Below are 13,354 nucleotides of genomic sequence, written 5' to 3'. Positions count from 1 at the left end.
ATTCGCCCCGCTTTTGTTGCTATAATTATACCATGAACAGGGTATATTAAGTTTGCCACGAAGTTTGTAACACCAAGAAGGAAACGTCGGAGACCCTATAAAATATATACATAAATGATCAGCATGATGAGCTGAGTTGATTTAGCCATGTCCGTCTGTCTGTCCGTCCGTCCGTCTGTCCCTCTGTATATATGCAAACTAATCCCTCAGTTTTTAAGCTACCGATCTGAAATTACACCTGACCTTTTCTCACTAAGAAGCTGCTCATTTGTCGGACTGGCCGATATCGGACCACTATAGCATATAGCTGCCATACAAACTGAACAATCGGAAGCAAGTCTTTGTATGGGAAACTTTTTTATTTGATGTAATATCTTTACGAAATTTGGCATGAGCTATTTTCTAAGGCAACAATGTAATTTCCGAAGAAAAATTACAAACTAAACGATCGGAATCAAGTTCTTGTAAGGAATATTTTGTATTTGTGTAGGGTATTATAGCTTCAGTGTCGACGAAATTAACATATTTTCGGAGAGTTAATTCTAAATATAGTCTTCTCTTCGCCCACTGCCACTGCTTATGGCAGTGATTATGTATGAATATTACAAGTATTTGCACATGTCATTAATACATATGTATACATATGTAAGTATGTATCATTTATATATTTCAGATAGTATATTTTCACAAAATATTTGCCAAATATCTTTATAAACATAATATGATTATCGAGTGGAAATTTCCTCAAGTGCTTTTAATTTGATATACCCAAGCAGCAGGCGACCGATCTCACGATACCTACACATACTTGCATATATTCATACGTACATGCATCTTTAACGCTATCTATGCTTGTTCGCGCTGTTGTCGGTGTTGTTGTCATCACTGCATATAACCAATAAAGCTGCCTAGGTTGCACAATTTATACAATCTTCTGAATAGCGCTGACAAATGGCACTCGAAGTTTCAGCGCTACCAAAGGCGGCAAAATTTCACTGCTTAGCTGCAGCTGGCTGGTGGGCAATTTTCGCAGGTGGGGCTGGCGGTTATTCAGTTGCTTTTATATTATATTCAGGCGCACAATTTCTAAATTGCAAGCAGGGTAGTAATGCGCTTATCAAGAAATCCCAAGGAATATTTCTTTAAGTGCGAAGCTTTTGCTGTTGCCCCATCGTTGCCATGAGTAGTGCATAATACGTTGCGACACTTGTTGCATGCCGCAAAGGCTCAGTGACATATATAGGTATATTGCAAACTCAACACTTTTTATACATATGATGAGGGCTGAAGAAGCGGCAAAATATATAAAATGTAAATGAAATAAATGAAATCATGCATCATACTTACTCGATAGTAAAACTTTTCTTTATACGATATTTTTACACTAGAAAAATTTCATAAAAATTACTATGCCTGTTTGTTAAATAGTACTTAATATAAATACATATATATATTTTTATTTTTAAAATACTTTATTATTACAATGCACAAATGTAAATTTATGTAAACAACATAGACACATGTCGATACACTTCAAAGGGCTGGCAACCGAAATTGCATGTAAATTTCCAATTTACGTTAGGAATAATTTGCGTGTGCAGACTACATGCACTTAAAATATTTATATTAATATGAATTTCAAATGATCAAACAATTGCTGGTATGCATTGAGTATAGAAGCAAATTTATACTTGTAGGAAACTTATATTTTTAAGGTGAATTTTTGTCAATATATCTGGTAATTCTCCTATCTATATATATTATATATATTTTTTCATTACCCACGAACAAAGTTCAGCAAGATGTTGAACGTATTTTGAAATGTTCACAGGTTTTATTAGAAATTTTACAACATCCGCAAATTATCGGTTTTGCCACCAGGCTGCTTTTCTCACCGGTTCGCTGTTTTGCTTGTGCTGTTGTGTTGTGAAATATGCATGCGTAATCGGGAATTTTCCACACTTCTCTGCATTTTATGTACATGCAACACTCGCAATTGCATTAATTTTAACAAGCCATTAGTCGTCAGATTCAACACATTAGTGGCTAATAATACTTTTGTGTGGAAATGCTTTGTATTTCATTTAACTGCGTCGCAAAATGTGGTTTCTAGTCTGCGTTGATACAAGAGATATACACCCATAGTTTTGTATTATTATTAAATGCAACTGAAATTTGAAATCTCGTAATTAACCCTTTGGTATAGTGACTGCCCTCAAATCAGGCATTTGTGGCATGGTTGAGAGGTCCCTGCTGTTTCGCTCGTGTTTATGTCATTTTTCACAAAGCTTTTAACCTGATTTCACATGTCATGCTATGCGGTCATTTCTTGGTATATGTATGTATAATGCGCTCTGCAATCCATCGACACCTGGCTCAAAATCCGTAGACAACTACTCTGCCCAACTGTCGCCCACTGGCTTTCAAATAAGGTTTGCTTTGCTCTATTGTGTGTGTGTGTGTGAGTGCAATGTAATGGCAGACATGCCCATGTATTATCATTTTCTTTGTATTACATGTGCACATACTTTTGTACATGCATGTATGTGTATATATGTAAATATATGGTAGCAATGAAAAGCATTTGTATTGGCCCGGTTGGGTGCTGACTGACATGTTTACGTGTTTATAGCCTCGTTTTATTCAACACGCTGTAAAAAATTGAGGGTTATTGACATCTGTCACGTTTTTGCAATTACTTTAAATGCAAATCTGTTTAAAAAAGATATTTGAAAAATAGTTAATTTTCGTAAATTCATACTTTTCTACCGTCAAATTTCTAATTTACATTTTGTTTACATTAAACTATTTAGTTTCTTATACTTTTTACTTAACACTTAATACTTAATTTTTAATACATAATACTTAATACTTAATACGTAATACCTAATACTTAATATTTTATTCTTAATATTGAATACTTAACACTTAATACCTAACACTTAATGCTTAACACTTAATACTCAAAACTGAATACTAAATACTTAATACTTAATTTTTAATAATTAATACTTAATACTTAAAACTTAATACGTAATAATTAATACTCAATACTTAGTACTTAACACTTAGTACTTAATACTTATTTATTTATTTATTTATTTACCAGAGTAACAGTACATTACATTACAAAGTAATACAAATCACAGAGTAATCCGACAGAGGAAAACGAGTTTCCTGTTCGTCAGTCTGGAGACGTAAGACAAGCACGGCAAGACTCTCTTAACCATGCTTGTTCACCTTAAAAACTAACTTAAAACTAATATAAACAGTTATGTTCTAAGTAACAGTACATACATTTTTAAATACAATAATATTTATTTTAACAACGTCGGTATAATTCCTATTTAGATTATAGACTTAAATCATCTGTTAAACACTTACAGGATCAAGTCTTATCTATATATACTTATTAACGAAATATAATACCCAAAACAAGAAAACCTATTTTATTTAACTTTACCCATTTTATAATCTATGTCTTTGAGATCATTGTTCATGTTTTAATAGTAATTATATATGTATATATATATATTTTCACTAATCCAGTCTTTTAATTTTTTATGAGAAGCTTTCATACTTATATCAAGTTCTTTCAGTTCATTTGGCAACATATTAAATATTTTTATTTGCTTAATTTTATTATTTTTATTACTTACAGTTCTGTATGTTTTTGGAAGCTGTATTAATTTACGTCTCGTAGTACTGTTCGAGTTTATGTATATATTTTTTAAAACGTCTCACATATCCATCAACATATTATTACAAATTACGAGCGCCTTAAACATTGCTTACTAAGCCTCTAAATTATTGATCTGCATAAAGTTAAACATCCTTCCAAAACCGCATTCCAACTAGGCCCGAACAAACTAACAATCTATGGCCTACAAAAATACTTATTGTTTGATGTGTACATTAAGCAAACACCAAAATTGCAAACTAAATCGCAGCACTTTCAATTACCATCCTGTTTTGACTAAAGCGAAATGTTAACGATATGGAGAGGTAACCAAAATTCCACTGTTTGCGACACTTCCTGTGCCTTTATGTAAGTTCTTATTGTCGAAACTACAAGTGAGAGAATGAGAAGTGGATAACAGTAAATGAAGTGTCCGTAATCACAAGAAGCATGAGAAGAACTTGTGGGTGAATTGGTTAACACCGGTGTATATATTATAGCACAAACAGCCTTTCTAAGCCCATTAATATATAGAACGTGTATTCGTGTGTAAAAGTGCGTTGCTGCCGCTACCACTATACAGATATTATCCATATGTGTGTGTAACATATGCGTCTACAACTGAAAACGAAATGCCAACGTGTACGCAACCTTCGCGATGTCCTCAACGAAACCGCGCCGCGACCGCCTTCTCGCGCTCCTCACCGTCACCGAAAACGGACCAAGTGAGCTTAACGGCCATAAACGTATAACTGACTTCTTAATTACCTTCAATGTTAGTTAAACCACGTGAAGTACATAACAGCAACTCAAAAGCCTGGGAAATGGGAGGTTTTGCGTGAGAATGCGTTTGATGGCTATTTTGCCTCATTTTCGACACATTTTCTTGCGGCTTTTATAATAGTGCATCATTGCTTAAATATTATTTAACTTGACATGTCCGGTTTTACATAGAAACGCTCAACAATTTCGACACTTAAATAAAAGTTGTTATTTAAATGCCAGTAAAACTGTATGACTAAGAATATGCTGCAAGCTTCGGTTTTGTGTTGTTCGGCTGGGTTGCTGATTTTAGAGTTAAGGGCAGCCTAAAAAACGTAGATTTTTGTGAGTTGAAAAAAAAACTACGTAACGATTGTTTTTAACTTTTCGGGGTATATTTATACATACTTTAAGAATACATAGTAAAATTTAATATTTTTTGAGTTAGACGAGATCTCCGACGGCGCCAAAAAAAAAAGTGCTCCACTGCTGCAGTTATTCCGGCCTTCTCCGTAGATGAAACCTAAAATTGAAAAATTTTCGTTAAACTAAAAGTTATTGATTTGTATGGAGAATAAAACCCGTTAAAAAATATTACAAAATAATAAAATGGCGTCGTTTTACAAAAAATTTTGAATTTTACACCAAATTTTGTTCGTTTTTTGGCCAGCCAAAATTCGATTTTCGATCAGATCAAAAAACGGTAGGTTCTTGTGTGTAGAATTATATACAAAACAGACAGAGAGAATTTGTTGTTGAACGGATCATTTGTCTTCGAGCTATCACTTCAGCAAATTCGAAAAATGCTGTTTCGAGAAAAACGTCTTTAAAGACTAACTGATTGGGCTGTTTGAGCTAAGCGGCTACCCTTTAAATACCTGCAACTCAAAAACTATTTGAGATATCGTTTCGAAATTGTAGCATAGTATTTTCATACTATCGAAATAAATATTCTCAAAATTTCACATTAGTTGTGTCCCTTAAATCACCTGCTAGTTATCATCAAAAATGAACGTATCTATGCTCTGAAAAGCAAGCCATGCCACGATTGAAACTCAAAGCCTGTGCGGACACTCAAAGCTCGAAAAATCGCTCGAAATAATTGAAATTACACCGCAATAACATTAGTAGGGCTTAGGTGTGAGGTCTCGTGCACTCATAAGTCACTATCATTTAATTAACGCGCTTCAAATATTTAGTTAATAATTTAGTTAGAGTTTAATCTCATTTCAATAGTTTTTAGTACACCTTTCACTTTTATTTTAATACAGTTAGCTGAGCCATTTAAGCTGATTTCTCAGCGTAAAATGATATATAGTGCATTTAAGATTACTTAGTTACTGTATTTGCACCGTTGCAAGCAAATGCAAGCTGAGAAAACAGTTTTGTGGCACACATAACACTTGACTTTATTTCGTCTACCTATCCTAGCCTACAAAGCCACAAATACACACAATTACAAATACAAATGCAAATACAAAAGGCGAAAGTGACTGTTGTGGCTAGAGTAACGCATTTTCACAAAAGCTTCGCACACATTTCTATATGTAAAGCTAGTCTGTGAACAAATTGCGGTGCGATAAGCGGCCGCTTTTAGAAAGAAGAGAAAAAATCCAATCAACATAACAACTTGGTAACAGCTTACAGCCTACAACAAAAACTAATATAGTTTTAGCATTGAGCGCCTACACAACCGCTATGGAGTACCACATACCGTTATATTGTGCAAACAAAAAGGACGAATGGCCTGCATTTTCACAAATGTTACATGTGTTAGTAACACATGGCAGCCCAGCAGGAAAAACTTTCATGAAGCGAGCTGAGAGATTACCTTGAAATATGTATCAATCGGAAAATATTCTAAATCATCGTTTTCGTTTAAATATTAATTAGCTGAGGTAAATAACCTAAGCACTAGCTGGAAAATGTTTGCTTAAGTTTCGTAGTCATTTTACAAACTAAATGTTTTCAATTTCGGTTTTCTCTAGTATGACTCGTAACAGTGGCTTAACACCGGCCTCAATAACATGCTTTCACATTTATTTTCATTGCTCACATACACATGTACCATATATACATACATCTTAGTTTTTACAGACTCAACCTGCACAACCTACACAGTTGGCAACAAGGTACTCTCGTGTGCGTTTCTGAAAGGCTGACTGTGAAAAGTGTGTCGAAACAGCTTTACGATACACGCACACAGCTTTATGCAACTAAACACAGAAATTTGCATACAGCCGTGTCTCTGTACAAATACACACCTACTTACATATTGTTTAGGCATAAATAAACCTATATAGTCCGTCCGGCCAAAGGCTGCACAATAAATTTAAACCGAAAAATAGAAATACACATATTGCCAACATTTTGGCTTCACAACAGTCAACCGTGTACGGTGCGCCAATAAACAGTGGTTATGAATAGAAATGTGCAAAGGAAAAACTATTATATATTTTGCAGCTGTAATCATAGTTTGTGAAATATAAAAGATAAAGTATAAAAGTAGGGCATTGCACTCATTACGTGTTCATAATTATATATACGTACGTAGAATATACCATATATGATATAAGTACATATGTCTGTATATATAAGTTGGTTGATTTCAAATTTTTCGTTACCAAAGTGGATGTGCTCAACACTACGTATAAATAATCCTCAAACGTAACCGGCCAACGGTTTGCATAAAACGGAAAACGTTTCGATAGTTTTAAAAACGAGCAACGTTGTTAGAAATAAACAATTTTAAGTCGAATAAAGGTTATTTATTAAAAAAAAAAGTTCTTTCATAAGTATCTTTATATTAATTTGGATCGATCAGTTTGTATGGCAGCAATACCTTATAGTAAACCGATCTGAACGATTTGTTCGGAGTTTGTAGCGTCGTCCTGAACAATATTCGTGATAATATCTTATCAAATAAAAAAGTTTTCTATACAAGAACTTGATTTTGATCGCTCAGTTTGTATGACAGCTATATGTAACAGTGGGCCGATATCGGTGGTTCCGAAAAATAGGGAGCATACTGGGGAGAAAATGATGTGTGCAAAATATATGTCGATATTATTAAAACTGAGCGCCTAATTCGCGCGTATACAGACATATAAGTCTTTAAGGGGCCTGACTAAATGGGCTTAGCCCAACACACTGATCATTTATATTACATATATTAACGGGTCCGTTATTTTCCAAGTTGATTTTTTTTTGCAACGGCCCGTAGTTTTAGTTTTCGCCAAAAAAAAAAAAAATCTAGCGTAAACAAACTCTTTATTTAAAACTGAAATCGGGCCTTATAAGGTTATAGGTTTATTTGCTTTGGAGGACCCCTAATGTATATGTACAATATATTCTCCGTTATTTCCTTCTTAGTGCTACAAACTTTCAGGCAAACGTTATCTACGCTGTTCTAAGTATAATTAAGATGAACGACAACTGTGAAAGTTGAATGTTTTAATTTCGCCTCTATTTTTTTATACTAAAAGATAATTACACTATCTTAACCAATTTTGAATTTTTGATATTTGAATTTAGAATCTTACATAACTGCATTAATGGCATATGCATGTATATACAATATATATAGGTTTTTTTTGGAAAATTTTAGTTAAATAAATCTAAAAATATACCACCGTGCATACGCTCAATTATGAATGCATACAGATCTATATAAAATTATATGCACAACGGTGCATAAGTAAAATGCAAATAAAAACTTTGCAGCTATTTCTATATATACTGCGTTGCTTTCTATTTGTTTCGTTATATTTTTGTGTCAAATAAACATAAACATAGACTTTTAATTTCAACAGGCTTTGCTTGCTAAAATCAAATAAACGTATAAAATATGTACTCTATTGTAAATGTCTTGCCTCTTAAAGTTCTGATGTTTACTTTTATATACCTTGAACGGGGTGTAATTAAGTTTGCCACCAAGTTTGTGACACTCAAAAGGAAATGTCTGATTCACCAAATTTGTCATAGAATATTGAACAAGGCAACGCTACAATCACCGTATAAATTATTCAGATCAGAAAAAAGTTCTTGTATACATATTATTATTTTTTATTTGTGAAGAGTATTCATTTTTTCTTGTTTGTGTTCAAACGAAGGTGTTTATCGCAGCAGCTATAGAAGAAATTACTACAGCAGAACATTATCCACATAACGAATGTTCTTGAGAGCTTACCAACCCACGTTATAGCATTCTCCGAACGATTCAGATTTCCGTGTATGTTCCTGTTAATTGCACATTTAATGCACATAAATTTATGGAATGGTAATAAGTTCAAATATAAAAATAATTCTTTAATACGAACATACTGTCGGCAATGCAATAAACAATATGGTCATATGCGAATGTAGCAAATGTTATTGTTCTCCAGTATTGGAAATTGATTATTCACGATTCTCATTGCTGTAGAGCTGAGGTTGCAGAGATTGCATACAAATCAGCACCAATACTCGTATATGGAAGAAATACTCTCACTCTCAAGCGAAAACGCTTCGCTCTATGGGCTCTCGAAAAGTTCCAGAGAAGATCCGACGTTTTCGAGCCACATTTTGTTCAGCGATGAGACGCATTTCTGGCTCAATGGACTTTTTCTTGTGGGGATATGTAAAGTCTAGTCAATATTCTATAGAAATTTAAGATAATATAAATATTAAGATATTTTAAATATTTATAAAAACTTAAAACCGATTAATGCTAAAAATTAAATTAAATTGCTAAATATGATTGCCAAATCACAACCGTCAGGGTAAATTTTTCACCCCGGCCATAAAAGTTGTACAAATAGAAACGCCTTTCTTTGCAAGTAACCTTGAATTTATCACATTTGTTAGGCTTTAAATTCATTAAAAAATCATTTGTTTAGAGCAGAGTTAAAAAAAAACAAATTAGGAAGGGTTAAGTTCGGGTGTAACCGAGCATTTCATACTCGTGCATTTTCGTCCTGTAACATAGGAATATTAGAAGAATGTTATGTACCGAATTTGGTTGAAATCGTTCGAGCAGGTGCCGAAATATTCAGCTAAAAGAGGGCGATGCCACGCCCATCGTGCAATTTTGACACTGGCTCCTACAAAGCCTTCTCGTGCCATTCTGGATGTAAAATTTAATGTCCCTGACGCATTTAGTTATTGATTTATCATACTTTTAGTAGTTTTTAACAAAACTGTTTTATGCGGAGTGGGCGCGGTTATCGTCCGATTTCACCTATTTTCACACAAGCGTAAGTGTGCTTGAAACAATTAGTCCTGTGCAAATTTTGTTGTTATAGCTTAATTGGTTGGAAAGATATGCACATTAAACTTATTAAGGGCGGGGCCACTTCCAGTTTTTAAAAATTTTCAAACCCCTGTTGCCCCTCCTTATTGTGATTCGTTGTGCTGAATTTGAGTTCTGTAGCTTAATTTACGGCTTAGTTATGAAATTTTATACGTTTTCGTTCAATGGCGTTTTGTGGGCGTGGCAGTAGTCCGATTACGTCGATCTACGAACTCGTCCATATTTTTTACCAAGTTTCATCAAGTTATCTTAATTTTTACCCAAGTTACAGCTCGTACGGACGGACAGACAGTCACCCGGATTTCAACTCGTGTGGTCATCCAAATCACTTATATATGCTTAGGTATATAACCCTATATCTAGTTCGATTAGTTTTAGTTGATACGAACAACCGTTAGGTGAACAAATCTATCTATCCATGTAGCAACATCTTGCAAGAGTATAAAAATTATGTACTATTATTATATAATTCAAGTCAAATCACTGGTTAATAAGTTTTCTTTTAATACTTTGACCTTCAAACGTAAGAATCACAGTTGATAGTTATTTTAATGAAATATTATACGAACATCTGCACACACATGTGCGACCTCTTACATAAGCGGTCATGCACACGTAGTTATTAACCGAGTGTGACCTCCAGCGCTTTCGTCCACTTGGTGCAAATGGCTATGCCAATTTTCTGCCATTTCCGACCTTAATGAAATGAATTAAGCAGAATAGTTGTGTAGGTAGTCGGTATATAATATGTATGTAATAAAAAAATTTGATTACCGTACACAGGGATTGTAGTCAAAATTGTGATTTATGCCGGACGTTTTTCAATTTAACAATTCAGGCTTCACTTTAAGATTGTGTGGTTTTCGGAATGCGGTTATCTGGTATAGATTGTGACTATTGTTTCCTTTCCTTGCCACATTATCAAGTTATGTTGTGGAGCTTGAAATTTGTACAGATATGTTGCATGGACAACAAAAGCAACGACTTGCAATGCCTAGAGCTTCGAATGAACTTGAAAATTTTAAGGTTTTACAATAGCTTTACAACACTGGCACTAAATATTACAGAAACATAATCACTAATTTCCATTTTATTTCACTTTTCAGGCACTCAACGCAACTGTAAATTACAAACACAAAAAATTATTATAGCTAAATACAATAAAAAGTGTTTTCTCATCGTTCAAACCATGGGCTCCGGTCATTACATTTGGGCGATATTCTTTTTTGCCAGTTTATGTAGTGCATCACTGTAAGTACCGTAGTCATGAAATTATGTAATTATATCACATGTGCGTGTGTGTGTGTTTGTGCGTAGTATATAAGCTTTCACTATTATATTATGCATATTCATTTGGTATGCGTATGTAAATACAAAATAGGAATATCGTAACACGATAATATTATATTAACAGCATTTGCGCATATTATTGCACACAACAACAACTGTACAAACTCATGCACAAACAAAAAATGGTATTATGCTATTGAATTGTCTAATTTATAGAAAAACTATAACTATGGATACATTTTGCAATTCAATAACGAACTAAGGCAGAGAGTATTGCAATGTGATGGGCTCTTGATTGAGAGATTTTAGCTTTGATTCTATTTTTTACTAAAATAGTTTACAGTGATATTAAAATAGATTTCCACGATTTTTATAACAGCAACATTGCTCAATATTGAGAGTGAGAGCGAGTAGATATTAAAGTTTATTACACATACAGGTTGGTTGAAAAGTTTCTGTGCTCGCAATTAAAAAATACTGTTTTTGGTACAAATATATTTTTTTATGCAAAATAATCTCCCTTAACTTCAATACAATTATTCCAATGATCGTCTAATAATTTTATGCCATCGCTATAATGGCTTTCCGGAAGCTCTGCAAAATACCCGTCTACGGCTGTAATAGCTTCTTCGCTTGCCACGAAGGAATTATTTCAGGTTTCTGAGGGAAGAAGGAAGGTGAGATTTCTAACAATATTATGAACTTGCTCAATGATTTCTAGTGTGGTTGCGGTTTTTGGTCACCAATCCAAAATTCAACGGTGCGTTTTGAAGATGAGGGCTCCTTATAGACTTCTAGCAATTATTCATAAATTTCCTTTGCTTTTAAGCGTTTCAAAACAAAGAATCTAATCGTCAGACACGTCAACTTCAAATGGCTTGTAAACAAAGAATTAATTTACAGAAAGATTTTTAACTTTGCATGTGTTCTCACGACAGATGTACCAACTTGAGAAAAAATAGCTAATAGTGCTATTTCTTGGTGTGAAGAGAAACTTTTCAAGCAACCTGTATACACAGTAGCGCTTCCTCTGATTGATTCGTTGAAACAAACAAAAAATTTATTATAAATAACTAGAAGCAATAAATTTGCTTTAATTTATTAATTTATTTGATGGTTTGGGTTAATTGCCGTCATGTTAATGTTACAGTTACTTGATACAGTGAAAACTTGTGTCAACGCAAGGGCAAACTTTTTAGTGTAGCGTCATTGATTTTGACACAATGGAAACCGGGCAATAATCTTTATCACCTCCTTTTAATAATAAATATTCCAAATATATAGCAAAAGTATGGTAAATGAGAATAATTTGCGAATACTTCATGCGATGAATGCACTAAATCGGCGCGTTTCCAGAAGTTCCATATTACCCATCACACTGCACACTTTTACCGCATTAGTGTTTCCCATATACAAACTCACATATTTATATGGTCATTTTATTCAATCTCTTTGTATTATCAACTTATACATGCTTTATATATATATATATCTATATATATATACATATTTATATAAATAATTGTAATTGCAATGTTTTTTTAATTTTTGTCGGAGCATAAATTTTGGAATTATTTGCAAACGCTAGACAAAGCATATCTATCACAGGCTACAGCAAATGCAATTTAAATGCCAACAGATATGCTCTGGCTGTGAGCAAAATACTATGATAAGTGCGACTGTATAATGTTGAGAACCGTTACGCTGGTTTAACAGTATGCTGGAAGAAACCAAACGTTCAATTTAATATAATATAATAATAAAAACAGATAAAGATTCGAAATTTTTTGCTTCTCCACAAAATTTTGTATATACTATTCTAACTGTTTAATATAATATAGATATTTGTTCACTATTGTACTGTTGATGCCCCACCATTTTTTCAAATATTTATATGCAAATTTGTAAACTATGCAAATATTATTGGTATTTTCTGTGTAAAAATTTAAAAATGAAAGCAAATTTCACAAAATAAACAAACAAAATTTATTTTATGGATGGCTTACTAACGATTAATACAATTATACGTACGTACATATCATAATTTCAGAGCTAATAATGCCAAAATAAATTTCCGAGAAAAGGAGAAAAAAGTCTTAGACCAAATTTTAGGTGCAGGAAAATATGATGCCAGAATACGTCCATCCGGAATAAACGGCACGGGTAAGAACAACAAAAAACAAAAATAAAATAAAAATTAAAACAAATAATACAAAATACACAAAGTGCTGTGTAGTATTTAGTTCGCATTTGTGTTAAAGGAGCAAATGACACACATTATGCATAATAATTTAATGAAATTAAGTAAATCGTGTTAACAAAAAAAAAAAAAA

General features: G+C 33.2%; 1 protein-coding gene across 33 annotated transcripts in view; it reads left to right on the top strand.

Annotated features, from left to right (window-relative positions):
- The window catches only part of GluClalpha (glycine receptor alpha 1), a 64,955-nt gene that overhangs the window by 12,179 nt on the left and 39,422 nt on the right, over positions 1–13,354 (top strand). For all 33 annotated transcript variants that reach the window (XR_011396959.1, XM_070111550.1, XM_070111547.1 and 30 more), the window contains 2 exons: positions 10,838–10,982; positions 13,072–13,184. Coding sequence is in view for 32 of the 33 variants with exons in the window: in XM_070111550.1 (XP_069967651.1) it covers positions 10,921–10,982; positions 13,072–13,184 (175 nt within the window). In the remaining variant the exon portion in view is untranslated. The remainder of the gene's footprint in view (positions 1–10,837; positions 10,983–13,071; positions 13,185–13,354) is intronic.

The sequence above is a fragment of the Bactrocera oleae genome, chromosome 2 (genome assembly GCF_042242935.1).
Source record: "Bactrocera oleae isolate idBacOlea1 chromosome 2, idBacOlea1, whole genome shotgun sequence".
NCBI classification, from domain to species: domain Eukaryota; kingdom Metazoa; phylum Arthropoda; class Insecta; order Diptera; family Tephritidae; genus Bactrocera; species Bactrocera oleae.
Note: the sequence above shows the minus strand (reverse complement) of the source record. Positions and strands in the feature narration are given on the sequence as shown.